Below are 19,123 nucleotides of genomic sequence, written 5' to 3'. Positions count from 1 at the left end.
TTACAGATTGACTTCGGTTATTAAGGCTCGACGGGCAAGAGGTAAAAGAACAACAAGTGCCCGGAACAACGCACTCATAAAAATCTTAAATTCTTGATTATGTGTTTGTCTCAAAACATGCACACTAACTCACGGACACGCACACACGCACACTCAGAAAAGCTCCCCTATTCCCTGCATGAGAGTTTTACTTGTATTCTCAATCTATTTGTGTCCTTTCCTCTGTCTTTTTCACAGCCTCAGAAAACAACGACAAAAAAAAAAGATCTGAAAGTTTTTTTTCTTTTTAAATAAAAAACAAAAGAACAACATTTTGTTTAGAACACCAAAAAAGAAAAGAAAAAATGTAGACAGGACTAAAGGCCTTTTTTTGTGTTTTTCTGATAAAACAACAGCGACTACGGCGCAAACAAAGCAAATACTGTTATTCAAGAGGAATCGGAAAGGTGTGTGCGGCGGGGGAGGGGGCGGGGCGATAACAACCACGTGATCGATAGATCGATACAATGAAAACAAATGAAGTTTTATTAAATTCACAGTCTTGTAGCTCCCTGTACCGGGGGAGGTGGCGGGGGTTTAGGGCAGAAGGAGGCGAATGGCGATGGGAGGGTGGGGCGCAGTGTTTTAGCCTCAGACATGCTGATGCATCTGACGTCACTTCAGCTGCTGTCAATGAAATAAGCACACACACACACACACACACACACACACACACACACACACACACACACACACACACACACAGTTAAGTAAATACCTCATCTGAATTTATGATAAATGAGTTTTGGTTCTTTTACTTTTACAAACAGAACCAGGAACTAAAGAACTCCAGGAACTGCACTTCTCTACGCTCCACTTTGAAATCCGAAGACAGTCCAAATATTCAGCAATTGTAAGCAGTTTACTGTCATCCAAGTCGCAGCTACTTAATATTTAAGGAGCTATAATGATACCTGGAGCATTTTTGCGTAATGCTGTATTTTATATTTATTTACCTGTTATTTGATCAAAAGGTCATTCAGTAAGATCACATTTGCCTCAGGCAAATATAACTGGGGTGGAACGAAACTCAAAGTTCTCAAAAACAACTTTTCCTGGAAAAGCAGTGGCGGGAAGCGGCGTCCTCGGAAGTCTCTTTAGCTTCCAAGAAAATAAATTTTGGAGTCACGTAGATTCCAAACTCAGGATATGAACAAAATAAAAACTGTAAATCAAGAAAATAGCAGCTGAAGTGACATCTGTGTGAGCCCTCCTCTTCCTCTTTGCCTTTTGGATGGACTGATGCATGTAATGGATGGATGGAAGCATGAAAGTCCCTGCTGCTGGATGTCCTTCAGTCCATCCTTTCTCTTTCTGAGGAGGCAACATCTTGTGTGACTGAGTCGGAGGATGGTAGAGAGGACTGCTTTGGGCTGGACGGTAATGATGACAGACACACACACACGCAGCAAAAAACATCCTGCTGCCACCACCGAACAAACACACAGACACAATTGTCCTATGACTGTGAGATGAAGATGAGGAGGAAGAGGAGGAGAAGGTAAAGTCCTTTTTTTTTCTATTTGCAAGGTGGGTTTAAAATCCCGCAGGAGAGCAGAGAGGAAACAGGAAGTATAGTGTGAGGTGTGGGGGCACTGGTACAAGATGTGCTGTTTTTGAGAAATCAAAGGGTCAGAGGTCAGTTTGATAGGGAGCTGGGGGCATCAGGGGAGAGGAAGGAAGGAAGTCAGAGTTCACATCATCACGTGGCGGCGGCGGTGCAGGGAGAGGTGGTCAGACCGGGAGAAGGAGCGGTCGCATTCGGTGCAGCGGAAGGGTTTGATTCCGGTGTGCTTGCGAAAGTGTCGGGTCAGCTCGTCGGAGCGGGCGAAGCGCCAGGTGCAGCCTTCCCAGGTACAGTGGTAGGGCTTCTCTCCTGGAAGAGACGAGGAGAGGAGTTAGCAGGAAGGAGGCAGGGAAGGAGGTTAAAGAAGGAAGAGGAGGGTCAGGACGATGGTGGACAAAATTGAGCAAACAATTTATTTACTACAGGTTATTTACTACAATTACTCTACCTAATCATGTCAATCACTGTATGATTGTAGAATAAAATTAAGATAATATTCAACACAGGAGCTTCAAACAGCCAAATCCTGCTTACCATTCCTACACACACCTTAACAGTGTCTTACCTCAGGAAACCTGTCTGAAAAAAAATACCATTGGGCACTTTTTCCCTAATCTCCTTCAGATTAGGGAAAAACTACTGTCTGCTGAGAGCAGATAAGACGTGAACTGTGCACTGACAAATGTTGAGCCACCGGAGGTTACATTAAATTCTGTAAAGGGGCCATTTTAATCCTTAAAGATCACCCTGCAGTAATCTGTAAATAATGATTCTGGTCTTCACCTGGAGATGAACTGCTCCTTTCAAAGAACACCTGGACTGCACTGATTTATTTGTGGCGTTGTTGTGATGCGTTTCTAGGGCCGAGCTCACCTGTGTGTATCCTCCTGTGGGCTTTGAGGTGGGAGCTCTTGGTGTAAACTTTTTTGCAGCCTTCGTAGTCGCACATGTGGATCCGTCGCCTCTTGATGTCTGGCGAATCTGGATCGACGGGCTCCAAGTCCATAACCGACCTGAGACACCGAAAGAGGAAAAGGACGATTCTGTTGAGAAACGCTTCTTCTTCTCTCATCATGTTCAGGAGAACTTAACACCGATTTAGCCACCAGGGGGCATCAGAAAGTCACACAGCTCCATTTCGATATTCCTCCCCTTCCCTCTATTTGTCTTGAATCGTTTCACCTTTAAACTTATTTTTTACTCCCTTCTTTCCTTAAACACATGAGATAAACTCAAAATTAACCCATCAGCACTCCTCTTTGTCGCCCTTTTTCTACCTTTGACTTCTTCCTCTTAAATGATGCTTCAGTTTTCCAAGAATCAGCTGTGTGAATTATCATATTCATATTTACAGGCAGTCAAACTTTAAATACATTTGATTGGAAACAAAAAGACTAAAAAAATAACACCGCTGATGTCCCTCTTTACAAGGAGGTGTGACGGTGAACTGCATTACATAAGCTTGTTTATGCCCCTGCTCTGGGACAGCCCTGCCCTGCAAAACACACACACACACACACACACACACACACACACACACACACACTAGATAAGGGCGCTGAGCAAACTGTCAACGCCCACACCCTGAATTTCAGTTAGTCAGGCAGCCTCGCCCACTGGGTGTGGCCGGAGCTACGTCCTGATTCTCTAATAAACACAGTCTCCAGCGGCACACCACCCTTTACCCTGCGATATAAAACAATCTTTCACATGTCCGCGCTTTCCTCTGGAGGGCTAAATGTCCTAATTTATGTCTATAGAGCGCTCGCGATGCACACATGCGCCCACTTGTCTTCCTGTGTTACAGTCTGGGCGTCTCCAGTGTGTTCTGCTGTACAGAGGGTTATATAAGGTTATATAAGCATCCAGTCATGGCAGTGCTGCAGTAATGTAATTAGTCAGGAGCCTGCAGGCGAGGGAGGTGACCCCCACACAGAGAAAGAATTTCCCATAAACCCTGCTGTGCATTAGAGTCCCTCTTGCTGACCCTGCCGAGTCCTATTATCAGCAGTCATTACACATGGATTTATGCCTTTCCGACAGTTTTGCAGACATCTGATTTACAGTTGGCGTCTCCAAAAAGTGCTTTTCTGTCACAATTTTTTTCTGCTGCAGTACTTCAACTTGCCACCAGGAGATCAAGACTTATGCAGGTTTTAAAGATCTATGTTGCTGCCCATTTGAGGAACCCTATGTCTATGCAAAGAGAGGCTATGGAGAGTCACCTGCACGGAGCCAACAATCTAGCTTCACAATTCACTACAAAGAACTTCTTTGTCTGTTATGACTTCTACTTTCATCGCAGCGTCAGGCTACAGAAAAGAACCATCGAGAGCACAAATCTAAAATACTTATCCTTGTACCAAACATCTGACACTGCCCCCTAGTGGCACGTCACAATAAAGAACTGGGTCTGCAACAGTCTGCATACCAGGTTTTCTGTCACTTGATAAAGGTGTGAAACCACAATAAACCTTATTTATTATGCAACTTATAACTTACACAAGCAACGTGATGAAGAGGCGAAGAGACCGTGCAGGAAGGAGGTTGGGGTGGACGGAGGGGTCAAAAAAAGAAACCCACTGGACTTTAACATGCAAGATAACCATTTCCTGTTCTGAACTGAGACTATGGCCATTCAATAACGTTTCAATATGCTCTACTTCCTTTCTCAAGTACAAGCTCTCCACTCGCTAGAGGAGAACTCAGGGCTTTGACTGGCTTATTGTTAAAGACAAAATGTTGGCTGCACTCTTAAGCGTACTGTCAGGATCCCTGAGCTATCTCCACTTTCCTGTCAATGCATCACATTTTAATTGCTGCTGATATCTAGTTTTGTATCCTTAATTGTTCATTGTTGTGGTTATCAGCTTATGAAACCTTAGATCTAGAAAATATAATCGTTCATACTGGGCTCTGAGCATTTCCAAATAATGGGGCACCAGGGTGACTGTGTCTGAAGACCTGCATTCAACATTTCATGAATGCATCTTTCATTTTTTTTATATTTATTGATTGCACGTAAGATTTTACAGGTGTGGCTAAATACATTGTGCTTGATGCGTCCATCTGCATCGAAGACTCACCCCGCATCAAGGCTCTGGGCGCTGATGGAAGCCGATCCAGACTCTGTACCGCTCTCTGCATCGCTTTCACTTTGATATTCCACTGGAGATGTTGAACCTGGCTTGATCCGAACTGCGGGGAGGAAAGGATGAAAGGAAGATGGGTGTAAAGAGTGAATAGAAGGACATAGAGTGGTAGAAACAGATGAAGGAAAATTGTGGGGCCATGGAATTGAGAGGGAGGAGGAAAAAAAAGAAGTTGGGGGTAGGGGGTGGAAACGGAGAGAATAGAACAGCAGGGGGTTAATAACTTCTTAACAGCAATGTCTGGTTTCCAGCAACTTAGCAAGACAAAGGCTTGCTCCAAGTGTGTGTGTAGGATTAGGTGTGGTCTGCATGGCTGCAAAATGGATCAAATCTGAGGCCAAACCCCACGCTGGATTCCTCTGCATGTCTGCTTGTTTTCTCCATCTTTCTCAAAATGCCTGTTTTAGCCTCCAGTTTCTATTAAAAGAAGCATCTTCCAGTGGTTGTCTTTTACTTTCAGTTTCAACAACCTTTTACAATGTCACAGCAGGAGGAAGATGATGTGAACAGCTGTTAATGGGAAGAAAAAAAAGCTGAACTCACAGACAATGCTAATTAGCAATTAAGTGAAAGACAAATTTCCCAGAGCTATCGGAAAGCTTCGGCGCGCGTCCTCGAGGATTGGCAAGCTGTTCGAAATTCTCACAAAAGGAAGGAAGACGTTTAGATTTTAAACCGAAGGTCCTGCTTTTGAATTCTTGATTACGGAGAGTTAACCACTCTCAAGACATTTCCAGCTGCTCGTTTGGCTCTGGAAGTGTAAATTCATGTCCTCATCAGCTAATATGTAAAGGGAGGATGGCCTCGTCACACCGCCACATCAGAAAAGTCATTGTATAAAAGGAGATTATTGCAGTTTCTTGTTATCTGATGTGTTAGTTTCATGGCCTAAAAAGAAAAACAAAGCTTTACAAGAGACCAGATGCTACCTAAACGCCACCAGACTGGACACAGAGAACTTTATATATGTATGATTTTGATTTTTAATGCACCTTCAATGAAATCAGGCTGGGTCGATTAATTGTTAGATCTCAAAGTGCCCCCCCCCCCCTCTCCTCCTCCTCCTCCTCCTCTTTGTGCAGGAATGTGGCAGCCACACTGTTCAAAGTCCACCCAGCCCGGAGAGAGCAAGAAGGGGTGGGGTGGTTGGAAGGGTGACGCAAGGAATTTGGGTGGAGTGTGTATATATATCTGTATGAATGTGTGTGTGTGTGTGTGTGTGTGTGTGTGTGTGGGGCAGTGGTGGTGTGGGGAGGGTCATGCACCAAAAAAGAAAAAAAAAAAGTGGTGCTCTTTGTCTCTGGAGACAATAAAGCCACCCCCACCCTCCTCTGCTGCCTTCCTCTTTCAAAGGCAGAACGACCCATCTCCTCTCCTTTTGACCCTCCTCGTGCTTCCTCACCCGACCGCCCCCCCTCCCCGCTACCACCACCTCTCCGCCTCACCTCGCTGCCTTCGCTGTGCGCCCACCTATCTAGCCTCCTTCTCCTTTTCCTCCCACTCGACGACTCGGCGCGTGAGCTGCCAATGTCAGCTGTCTGCTGCTCGTTCGCTTCGCATGGAAGAAGAAAAAAAAAGAAATCCAAGTTTCCGTGTTGTCTGCTCGCTCCCCTCGTCGTGCTCACAACTACGCTCTTTGTTTCCTCTCAGCGCAGGGATGTGAAACGTACACAGAAAACAGGTTTACAGGATAACTACGACTTCAGTTATCCACTCACTCGCTCACTTGATTGATGACTTTAGATTGTTTAGAGGATGTTTTGAGCAGTGAACAAACTGTTAACTGGAAACTGCTCCATCAACACCATCAAAGCAGGGATTAGAATGAGAGAGAGAGCTTTTTTTGCCCCATATTGGCTTCTTTTCATCAGCTCCCTGTTTAATCCAGAGTCCAATTTACACATATCTCCTTCTACTCACATATAAGGTCCTGAATAATCAGGCTTGTCTGAAAGACCCCATAGGACCATATCGCCCTAATAGAGCACTTTGTTCTCAGACTGCAGGTTTACTTGTAGTTCCTAGGAAAAGTATAATGGGAGGCAGAGCCTTCAACTTCCAGGCCCCTCCTCTGTTACGGCTGTTGTAGTTAGGGCTGGATCAGGTAACGCCGAATCCTGCGTTAGTTACACTGCAATAGGCATAGAAGGCATTGAGTGTTCCTTCTCCACTAACCTTTTTCACTCACCATCTGTTTATACACCACTCTGCATTTGTACAAGCACTATGCTTGCTCATAGGGGGGTCATGTGATTGTTGGCTTTTCTCTGTATTATTGTAGGGTCTTTACCTTGCTGTAACAATGTTTTTTGGCAATGAATCTTATACCAATGAAAAGCTTGTTTATTTCTAAAGAACATGTATTTGTGGGTTGAGCAGCAGAGTTGAGAGTATGTGCGCTGCATCCATGAAAAACTAGCCAAATCTTCTCTGCCCTTGCCAATCGTCTTATTCTGCTGCCAACACAACCACACTGGCTGACTTGTGGCAATGCTAGTTGAAGAAAAGGATGTATGAGCGTAACTCACATACTCAACTTTGCTGCTCAACCCATTTTGAATGTGACACCATTAAAACAGATATGAATGGCTTTCCAACATTATAAGATTTATTGTCAAGAAGCATTGTTACACCAAAGAATTAACAGACCAACCACAAATATCTCTAATAATAATAATAATGGATTGCATTTATATAGCGCTTTTCAAGGCACCCAAAGCACTTTACAATTCCACTATAGAGATTGAAAATGTGACGTCATTCAGGGGTAAAACCGCAAAGAATTCTGGGAACTTGTGGCAAGAGGTACTAGCGCACGCAGGCTTTCAATTGAAATCAGTCACACAGCGATAAAAAGAAACACAAAAAAATGTCAAGAAGCCGTTGTATTATTAACTGCAATAGCCGGTCGCATGACAGCCACGGGAAGCCGACGGGTAAAGAGATCGGTTGTTATCGGATTACGTCGTTGGAGAGAAATTGTTCGAGCCGTGTTTCCGAAGTAACAAAGAGCCGACGGATGGCCTGGATTGCAGCCATTCAAAGACCAAATATAACATCCCAGAACACTCCAGCTCACAGGTTAGTCTGCTCCAAGCATTTACACAAAGGTCAGTCTGCTGTTGTAGTTAATACGTCATTTTTCATAACATAATTGGTGATATAGGTTACAAGCAAGTCTGGCGCTGAACAGAAATTGTCGCGCTATGCTCCTTTGTTTATTGTGCATAAATAATGGATTGTCCTGACACAACATTGCGTTTCGCTTCATTTATTACCATGGTACATTGACAAAAACATATACTTTTATTCACAGGATAAAACAGTTGTTTTGTATCACTAATTGCCCAGTACGATTACAGCATACAGTATTATTGTCACTGCTACATTTCTGTAATGCGAACCAGAAATTATTTCCACTACTAATTAATTATCGTTGAGCTCAAAGGTCCTATTAATAAACGGTTAACGAATGTGTATTTATGAAGACGATTTGTGAGACTGGTAAACTTATGATACGTACGATGGTCTTTCGGTCTACTCTGTGCATTTCAAGGTCCTGTACCCATCCGTCGGTAAACTGTACCTGGGCTTGTTGCAGTGACCTGAAGTTACTAAACTTCATGAGTGTATGCACTCACTCCAAGAACCGTATAATTATAAATATGAGCGTGGTGAAAGTTGGGCAGCACGCCAACGTATTTTGTCCACTCTGTGTGCTCGTAAGGGTCTGACCCTTTCACTCCTTTGATTTTTTTCCTCGTATCTTTTCTTTGACTTTTCATCAAGTCTGTCTTTGTACGGACCGACATTGTTCTCCTTCGTTTTGTACATTCCTTTTTTGGGGGGCAAAGAAAAAGCAAGAATTTATTGGAACCGAAGAATGAACGTTTTGCGGTGCTGCAAATGCTTGCATTTGATGCGGTACTTGGATTGTTTTGCCACGAGTTCCCGGCATGCAATGCGCGAAAGTCACGTGGTCTGTCAATCTCTATTCATTCACTCTCACATTCACACACTGGTGGAGGCAGCTACGGTTGTAGCCACAGCTGCCCTGGGGCAGACTGACAGAAGCGAGGCTGCCATATCGCGCCATCGGCCCCTCTGACCAACACCAGTAGGCGGTAGGGTAAAGTGTCTTGCCCAAGGACACAACAACCAGGACAGATAGCCTGGGGATCGAACCGGCGACCTTCCGGTTACAGATGCGCTTGCCTGAGCCACGGTCGCCCTACATTTCATACTACCAACATTTGCGATCATTTCTAGTTTTAAGTACATCATATTGTGTGGATTACACAGTCCTTAGTGTTGCCTCAGTATCTTGCATCTTAACCTGTCGTTAAAGTGCTTTTGCTCCTTTACTGAAGTCAAATGAAAAGTACAATCAAATCACAAAATAAAACTCTGACCCCAGACAGACATATAGATCACCAGGTTAAGTAATTTCACCGCAGCATCACTGTTAGGTGTGGCAACCAGGGCAGCACTGCAGAAACAAGCCTGATCTAAAGTTAATCTTCAATACAGAAAGACTGCAAGTCAACATGAAACATGATGTTATGTCAGCACATTACTCACTGACAGGAATACCAATTGTAAACAGATAGGCAATGAGTTATGGAGAGGTGGGCAGTTTATTTGGAGAGAAAGAGGGCCTTCATGATGACTAATTGGTTTGACCTACTGGCACGCGGCATGTGCACTGAACTTACATCATTTTCCAAGAGGTTAGGATTTACGTGCCCAGTTATCGCGGTTTTTAAAGGACAACAAATCAAAGAAAAAGGATATCAGATATTGTGCTGTCACCAAACCAGCAGCTTTGTTACAATGGCAGCAAAAATTACAAAAGGGCTTGTTATTACTTCACTGAATTCTGTTCTACTTGATCTAATAGAAAGGTAATAAAGGAGCAGGGGTGGACTGAAATAATACTTCTCCAACCCCAAACCCCTTAGGCTAACCCTATATCTAATTTTTGGAGGGGCTGTCACAATATTAGAATTTCTGTACCCGTTTAAAAGAAGTTTAAACAAAGACTCTTTGGAAAAAAAACAACCAACCAAAAAAAAAGAAAAAAAGAAAAATGTTATCAGTAAGGTGCGTCTTGTCTCTTCTTGGCAAATGAATTTAGCTCAAAATAGGAATAAAGGCAGATGTAGAGAGAGTCAGTATCAGAACCAAAACAACTATCACGGTTACCTTCAATAGCAGTAAGCATACACATGACAGCCCTCAGGCTGGAATTTCAAATATAGATACATCCTGAGTTTCTGAAGTTTGCTGTGTGCAGCATCAAAAACTCCCCACGAAGACACCAAACAGGACGTAAAAATCAACAGAGCTAGACACGTAAATACAAAACAACAAAACTACATCTTTTAACCAGAGGAGGATGACTGGTTACTTTTGAGCATCAAGCAAAAAACATAAGAAAACTTCAGAAAAACATTCATTCAACTTTAACTTTTTTACTCTCCGCCTCTGCCCTCCAGCCCTGTGATCCCCATCCACTACACAACAGCTTTCTGTGCGAGCAAGTAAACAATGCGTGTCTTAGCAGAGCGACAGTAGGATACGTGTTTGATGGATGCTGTGACGAGAGCATAGAGTCTACAGGCAAAGCTTACAAAGCGTGGACTCTGAGAGGTGTGTCGGCTCATTTATGCTTTTATAATAATCACCCGACTGACTGCGTGTGTTTGGACTGTGAAAGGAAGCCAGAGCACTCGCAGAGAACCCAAGCCCATCAGATCGGATTCAAACCCAGGACCTTCTTGCTATCAGTCAACAGTGCTAACCACTCTGACACCGTGCCACAATACTGCCCTAAATTAGTATTATGTTCATAAAGAAAACTATTTCCCGTCTACTGTGCAATAATATTGTGCAAGTCAGCACAATGTGACCTGTAATTATGTAACATACTGTAAGTACGGAGGACCAAAGCTGCCAAAATCAATATTAAACAAAAACAATAACTGTTCAATATATTAAATAAAAATTTAAATGATTAAAAACAATGTAACATATAATGGTAAGCACTGATTTGTTTATTAAAAGTAACCTAAGTTGTTGTGTAGAATTCATTTTTTTTGCACACATTTTTTTATGTCATATCATCATTTATTCGTATTTTCTGAATCCATTTGAACACAGTGTAGCTTTAGTTACCCTCACACTTCATTTGATTACAGTATACTTCAGTTTATTGTACTATGTTTCATTTCCTCCTGTTTGTGTCTATCTGTACTTTCTTTCTCGTTCCTCTACGAGTTTGCACTTCAGAACGCAAACGAGCGAGCAGCCATTCGGCGTGCCTCGTGTTTAACTTTCTGCCTGTTGCTTGACTGACGCCGCAAATAATAAACAAAGTAGTTGCCTTCAGTCATGAAACTGCTGCTGTTGCAGACGCGAGGTGCTTCGTGCAAACAAAAACAAACACAGAGATTAGAACAAATATAAATAAATAAATGCTGATTAAATGCTAATTAAAAAATAAACATCAATCTTATCTTTTAACATTGCTAGAGCATTTACGGTCATATTACTTAATGTATTGGGTATTTTGTATTTTCTAAAAGGGGTTTGAGACAAACTGGGAAAAGGTCAAAAACGTTAATCAAAACACAAACACACAACAGCTCCTGGCATGGATGAGTAACAGTCTGAGAGCATCTTCAGGCCAGTCTGTGTGCTGCAGACTCTTCTGAGATTCACCGCCTGCCTCGTTTACATTCCTCAGTCCAGACTGTGTTGTTGTGAATCAGAGTCCAGGTGAACTCTGCCGACTTTGCCCAGGGACTCGACTGCAGTTAAAGGGGCGGAGGTCTATTTTGCCTGCTTGCCTGGGCAAATGTCGAGCGTCCGGTCGTGTGGACACAGGGATTGACAGACATTTGCTGTTGTTTAGTGAAAACCGACAGGAACACTTGGGAGGTTAAGACACTGCTGACTAATAACAGTCCAGACAAATGCTAAGTAGTCAGCTTGTACATGACTATTTTAGTGGGGCATTCTTGGCTTTTTACATTACAGAATATGAGAAAATCAGCTGCTCAGAGGCTCACTGAAGAATTTTAGCCACTTCTCTGCAACATATGTAACAATTCTCTCTGCAGTTTTCCACATTTAGACGACGCCATCAATCATCTGGCACATATGGAGAATTTCCAGAATGACAAAGATAGACAGGCAGACAGAAGGCAAATCAAACATATCACCAACCACAAACAGACACCAGCTCCTTTGGGAGAAACGCTGTGTTCCACTGAGACTGAGATCCCCCCCCCACCTCCATAAATGACAGTTTAAGCAGCGGTGACAGAACCATGCAACGCCAGGCGTGACAGTCAAAAGAGGAAGACTGACATTAAAGAGGAGAGGTCTACCGCTCATCTCAAATTACAAGTATTTTCATTACAGATATTGCGACATATTAAATAAACATTCGCGGTGCCACGTTCCTTCTTAACATCCTGTTTCAACATGGCACATTAAAGAAAGAAAGAGGTTCTAAAATGCTCTGTCACTGCAAAGTAAAACATCTTCCTACCCCCGTTTAAACGCATGATTTAGTCTGCTTCTCATAACAGCCAAAATGCAAAACTACAAGCATTAATAACAGAATTATTGCAGTTTTTGCAGTTTTCAAATTTCCTTTCACTTACTTGGTGAAGGGCTGATAAAAAATAGGTATGATCCTTATCTTAGTGGAGGGAGGTGGAGGGATGTAAATCAAGATGGCAAGTCAACATGGTGGCTCTACAAAGCAGTGCCTGCTCCTTTGTATTCTTAAAGGTTTAATTCTAAGTTTCTGAGACTGCACCTTTAAATAATATCCTGGATTCAGAGGTTATTTGTGTGGTTTCATGTAAGAACTCAACCTTTGCTTCATGACTGTACAGCTCCTTAAAAAACAAACACAAAAAAAACCAACATAAGACTCTTAGATCCAGTAGAATACATTGGCCAATATTTAGCACGGTGCTAAATTTGAGTATGCAAAGCAAAGTTTTATTTTAATGTTAAGAAAGGTGATGTCATGATTCTTTTGCAAGAGCAAGAAAACAAAATCTCCAAGATTGCACCAAACCTGTGTTAGATCAACACGGGCTATGCAGGCTGGTTATTGCCTCATGTTGAACTACATCACTGGCTCCTGACTGGTTAGACCAACCAGTCTATCCAACCCAAGAACAGTGAATATGGGGTTAAAAAAAGAAGCCTAACCAAAAACTGCAGTTCCTCTAATGTCCCCTTGAGCCTGCCTCCGAAACGGAGTGAACTCCCCTCGACTCCAGCCTATAGGTTCAAGTTTGGTTTCTATTCCTCATCCAGCTGCACTTTCGAATGTATATATTGTTTTAAGGCACGACGTTTAATGCAGTGGAAATGCATGTTGCAGTGATTGCAGATGCACCTTGCTAACTAAGCCAAACGACAAGTGCAAACATTAGCAAACCCTGTCAGCTGACATTATCACACAGAGCTGTCAATGAGCGAGCTCATGTTGACTGATATACTGTATTTATAAATCTTATTTAGTACAAAGTCTGGATATTTAGGCAACTGAAGACTGAAAGTGGTCTATATGAAACAGACAATTGTTGCTAAAAGCAGAAGCTATCCGGTTGTTCAGTGATGACGCGACGAATCCTACTTCCGGGTCTAAAGTAGTCTGCGTTTAATATGGCTTTTGTGTTGTTAACATGTTTAATGTTATGTATTTTCTTCTATTTGATCTCAAAAAGCTCCTAAAACAGTCAGTGATCCCTATTGACCTCCCTCGGCTTTTATTACCGCTAATCATTTATTTAAGCTCAGTTTTTAAAACCTTAGGATGTAACTACAGCCCAGCCCATGCAGCAGTATATGAATGACTAACCTCGTATTGTGGATGGATTATCTCAGTTGTTCTCCTGGCTGAAGTTTGGTCCTTTTACAGCATCCTGCCATGCGATTACATTTGTTCCTGACCACCGAGAACACTCACGGTAACTTTTATCGAGTGGAAAAAAAGTTAGCTTGTTTATATTATGCTAACATAGCTGTGTCGCTAGCGGTCACGTAGCACATCATTATATACCAGCTAGCCCAACTTCAGTAACCCTACAAACGTCACTGCTGTTTAGTTTTCTGTCTTCATTTATGCTGGAAGTGATAACAGAGCTGTACGTTTTAATTTGTTTCCAAAACCCAGCAGTCAGGACATGCTATATTGTATTTAGATAGAAGCTAGCGAGCTAACTTCATGCTAACTTCTAACTCCGTTAAATGTCATAAATTCCGTTTTCATGGATGCCTGGATGTTAAACTCAATTGTTACACCTGGTAGAGCAGAACGCTGATCATTTTATTAAAGATGAAAGACTTTAGACAGTTTTTCAACTCTCAGTAATGCCACAGTGATCGTTTGATATATGGACCTGCAGCGGAGTTTAGACCCAGACACGGCTAGTGACGTCAGACTGAACAACCGGATACTGCACTGGTGTTGCCCCCTTGGAGCTTATGACTGTACACTCACCAGATCCTTCGGAGCGCCCATCACTGCCTATCAGCGGCACCGTAATGGCTGCTGTGGCGACACCGTCAGTAGGCATGGTGGTGTAGACAACAGGCAGCGACTGCACCACCACAGGGATGGTCTGCAGCTGACCCACCTTGCTGGGCATGGTCACTGAGGGGATTGTATGGATAACGTGGAGAATCTGCTGGCCTCCAGCGCCCTGCGTGGCTAAGATGGATCCTGGAGAGAGGACCTGGAGAGAAAAGAAGCGATGAAAATGAGTGGTTGTAACTCTACTGCTCTTTACACTTCTAAATCCACAGAAGGTAGGAGTTTATAGTTACCATGGAGCCTATCGATTGCACCGCAGAGGGGACAGGTGTGGCTGACAGGCTGGGCTGGGTCACAGCGCTGCTGGGAGCTGGGTTGACTGTGGTGCTCGTTGTCGAAGCGGAGCGAGGTTTGTTGAGCGAAAGGTCAACGGGCTCAGTCTGGTCCTCAGTGGGGCTCGGATGAGGCGAGGAGGGCTCTGTCTTGCACTCCTTCTTCACCTTCAGGTCTTTCGGCTGTGAGCCGTCATCACCTATATCTGCCTGCTAGAGAGAACACGGTGGACAAGAAGATATAAGAAAAGGTTAGAAAGAAAAGGACAAAGCGATAACTCAGCTTCAGCAAACTAAAGTTGACTGGTTTTATTCCAGATTTTACTCTAAACCTGGCAACTTATATCCTCAACATAATTAGATTTTTATTCTCAAAGGAGAGCGATCTGATATATTAATTAGAAGCAGTAATCATAGTTATGTGTAGCATGCCAAAAAAGAAAAATGCTAATGCATGCTGGTTTATTGTTTAAAAAGTCAGCAGGAGCCAAACAACCCACAGTAATGAACACAACAGCAGAGGAAACAGTAGTTAAACAGGGACCTAATATTACACACTGATACAATGGTAGATGCTCATTTTTACTGTTGTTTGGGGCAAAAATCAAAAACAAGTAGCTTAAGAGCCTGAAAGAGAGAACTGAGGCAGTGGCTACATCAAGGCCCATCAAGCTGTAAGATTACTGGAGATTATTCTGAATCGAATCATGCAAAGCTACTCTACTAGAGTCTATTTAGTATTTATTTATTTATTTATTGTCATTGTCAAGAACAATGAAATTGCGTTTGGGGCTTCCATACAACCCAAAAAAAGAAGAAAATAATAAATACCCCTTAAAACCCAAGTGTACATATTTAACCCAGTGTGACTCCAATGCAATAAGACAATCCTTAGCAATAATGTTCGTAGAAATTCAGACAAAGACCTGAGAAACATGACAAAATACAACAATGCAACCCATTCAATATTATTGTACTGTGAGATATGATATCAGATATGATAGTTATCTATTTAAGAAAGAGGGGGGGGGGGGGGCAGGAGGGGGAAGAGAATAAAGATATGATGCACCAATGCAGACCAGTTCATTGCTATTAAGAAGTTGGATATGGTTATTGTCCGTGAGAGGGGGGCAGAGAGTTCAGGAGCCTCACAGCCTGTGGATACAGGCTGTTGGCCAGTCTGGATGTTCTGGCCTGTATAGACCTGTACCTTCTCCCTGAGGGCAGCAGATGGAAAAGGTGGTGCGCAGGGTGATGTTGGTCCCGCAGGATACTGTGCACCCTCCTCAGACAGCGAGTGGGGAAGATATTACTGATCTCTGGCAGACTTGTTCCAATAATTCTGCCAGCTTCTTTCACCACCCGCTGGAGTGCTTGCTGATCGGCCTTGGTGCAGCTGGGGAACCACACTAGAAATCCATACGTCAGAACGCTGCTGATGGCACAGTTGTAGAAGTTCAACATCAGAGATCTGGGAATGTGTGCGCTCCGCAGTCTCCTCAGGTAGTAGAGGCGCTGTTGGGCCTTCCGTGCAACTGAGGTGATATGGTTGCCCCAGGACAGGTCCTCGGTCACAGTTACCCCCAAGAATTTAAAACTGCTCACCCTCTCCACCGCCTCACTGCCAATGAAGAGAGGCAGATGGTTGTTATGACCCCTCTTCCGGAAATCTACAATGATCTCCTTGGTCTTTTTGGTGTTTAAGACCAAGTTATTGTCGTGGCACCATGACTCTAGTTGTTGCACCTCTGTCCTATAGTTTGTCTCATCATTGTTGGATATAAGTCCGAGCACTGTCTTATATCCATCCATGCAAATACAGCGCTGGTTATGAATACAACAGGTGACCTTGAATCTTTGTATCTCTCTCTGCTTTGCAGTCACTCTGTGTGTTACATGGTCATGGCAAAGAACACCATTAATGCATATATTTGTGAGCAGATAAGGTGTAAAATACTGGGGAGGATGGAAGAGAAACACTGCTGGTTGTCATCAGGACCATCATCCAATGTGCAAATAACAAATAACTCAAATAACAAATGCTATCAATTTTTGTGTAAAACATTCACCAAATTTCACCAGGAAAAACCAAAGTGTGCACTTTCATCAATATTCACAAGAGTAGAACAATTCATTCTCCGACTCAAACGCAATGCCAGGATCATATTAGGAAATATGATGGTATACTTTTATCACAGGCTTGATACATAACGAATGATGCTGAGACTCGTGGGTACTGTAGTAGTTAGACGCGTCAGCCATAGGAGAAGAATTTAAAATATAATTAAAAGAAAATTATGGAATGAGAGATGCTTCTGCAACCTCCTCAACCCTTTGGGCATACATCTTTCATGGCCTGACCTCATTCTTCAGTGAATGAAGACAGACAGCGATTGGTTAAGGTTTGCTTTGAAGAAATGCTTCATGCAAAGGAAAATGCTTTCTTATAACAGGCATTGTGGTTTTTCATATTGTCCCTTTGCATCTACAGCAAGCCAGGACTCGGCTGCCATGCAGCTCGAAAGCACAGGGAACAATGGCTGCAGTGTGGTACACTGGGTGGGGGGGCGGAGGAGAAAGTGAGGGAGACAGAAGAGAGGGAAGGGCTGCATGGGTACAGAGAGAGACTGGTACTGTGTGAGAGGGAGAGAGTTAAAAAAAAAAAAAAAAAAAGACACAGGAAGAGTGAAAGAGACACGGGAGAACTGGAGCGAGAGGGAGCAGCAGCGAGCCTCCAGTCCGGGAGTTGGCCTCCGTCCAGTTCAGCTCTGGGTGAGGAGGAGAGGGTGGAGACTCTGCTACGCCCTTTTATCGGGTCACACAGTTCAGCTGGAGGCTGTGGCAGTGGCATCGGCACAAATATAAGTGGTAAACAACTTTCCCGTCGGTGAGCGTCATGTCCAAATAGCCAGAGTTACAACAGAGCAAACCTGTTGTTCTGCTTTTTCCCCCTTTTTACAGCATTACAGGACACGTGAAGATTTAAAATAGATTAGCGTCTTGATTTTTGTTTGTAGATACGATTTGCAATGGTTAATCCATATCAATGCTCACCTTCTACACTGTGGTCTAATGCAGTGGGCTTGAACAAGCAAAAAAACAAAACAAAGTAATGAGCGAGGAAAGGAAAGGAACATGCCGCACCTGCGTGAAACTCGGCTTAGGTGAGGAGGGATTTAAGGAGCACTTTATAGGCAAATAGGAAAAAGAAAGGAGAGAGAAGATGAGAAGGTAGGACAAAAAAAAGAGAGGAGATGGGCGAAGAGAAGCTGGGCTGTAACGTGATTATACTGAGACGGTCTTTAAAAAAAGGGAAAAAAACTGAAAAGAAAATGAAGTGTGAAAGAAGTGAGGGAGTGGGTGAGGCACAGAACGAGACAGGAGAAAGAGAGAGAAAGAGAGTGGGTGGGAAAGGCCAAGCGTTGCCATGGAAACTGGGAGCCATCAGCTGACTCCATGTTTTTCCACTCGTTCCCCACCCACCACCAACTCCCTTCCATTTCCCTCCCGGTCCACTCGTCTTTCCATTGCTTCAGCCCCGCCTCTCCTCACTCCTTTCTTTTCGCTCTCTCTATCACGACCACACCCCTTTCACCTTTCTCTCTCTCTCTCTCTGTCTGTCACATCCCTCCTCTCCTTCCAGCATCTCTCGCTCTTTACATCAACCACACCCTTGTTTTTCTTCACCACCTCACCCTTTCATCCCTCACTGGCTTCATTTCTACCCACTCGCTCTTTTTTTTCCCCCCCTTCTTCTTTTCGATTTTCCTCTCCCCTCCACTTTTCCTCTTTTCACAGCTGCTCAGATTAAACCCACAACTCTGTGCGAAATCCTCAAAAGAAGAGACTGAAAGGCTGAAGTCCAATATAAAAAAAAAAAGAGACAGAAAAAGAAAATAAAACCCCCTCCGGATGCCCGCGAGCTCTGATCTCAGAGGAAGGGAGATGGAAGGGAAGAAAGAGGGGCCAAAAAGGAAGAAACACTTTCTATGAAGACAGAGTGATTAGCTTAAGAGCGAGGATGTAAAAGAGCTCTTTCCTCACAATTTAATATCCCGCTCTGCGTCAAAGCGGTGGCTTTGTTTCCCCCAATAAATGTCCTTGATTAAATGTATAAACTATTCTCCTATTTAAAAGTTTTTAAGCCACACTTTGCCATCGGCTTTGGTTTAAGCTCTTGGTGTTTTTACTATAAAAGTCAAAAATGATCTTTCAATCCTTCGGTCAGAAACTGATATTCAGTTGCAGAGAATGCATATTATCGATAATAACACAGCCAGGTTTCATAATACAGCATCAGTATATTATAGTATGGATCAATCACCCAGTAGTATTTTCAAATACCATTGATGTTTGCAAATAGTGAAGAGCTGATAGACTTTTAAAAACAGAAAATCTGAAGGACATCATTTCTGCAAGTCAGGATTTCAGGACAGTTTTTCTGAAATGTCTGAAGCTCGACCTTTTT

General features: G+C 43.2%; 1 protein-coding gene across 3 annotated transcripts in view; it reads right to left on the bottom strand.

Annotated features, from left to right (window-relative positions):
* Nucleotides 1-855: 855 nt before the first annotated feature.
* klf8 (Kruppel like factor 8) overlaps nucleotides 856-19,123 on the bottom strand; it is an 81,474-nt gene continuing 63,206 nt past the window's right edge. For 2 of the 3 annotated variants that reach the window (XM_085364718.1, XM_085364716.1), the window contains exons 3-7: nucleotides 14,617-14,868; nucleotides 14,291-14,525; nucleotides 4,693-4,804; nucleotides 2,480-2,619; nucleotides 856-1,915 (exon numbers count right to left, since the gene is read on the bottom strand). In XM_085364718.1, the coding sequence (XP_085220844.1) occupies nucleotides 1,734-1,915; nucleotides 2,480-2,619; nucleotides 4,693-4,804; nucleotides 14,291-14,525; nucleotides 14,617-14,868 (921 nt within the window). In that variant the 3' untranslated portion in view covers nucleotides 856-1,733. The remainder of the gene's footprint in view (nucleotides 1,916-2,479; nucleotides 2,620-4,692; nucleotides 4,805-14,290; nucleotides 14,526-14,616; nucleotides 14,869-19,123) is intronic. The other variant, XM_085364717.1, reaches the window with a different exon arrangement.

The sequence above is a fragment of the Diplotaxodon limnothrissa genome, linkage group LG10 (assembly GCF_057381915.1).
Source record: "Diplotaxodon limnothrissa isolate DT_005_m linkage group LG10, D_limnothrissa_male_GT1.1, whole genome shotgun sequence".
In the NCBI taxonomy this organism is placed as follows: Eukaryota; Metazoa; Chordata; class Actinopteri; order Cichliformes; family Cichlidae; genus Diplotaxodon; species Diplotaxodon limnothrissa.
This window is presented reverse-complemented; position numbering and strand designations above follow the sequence as displayed.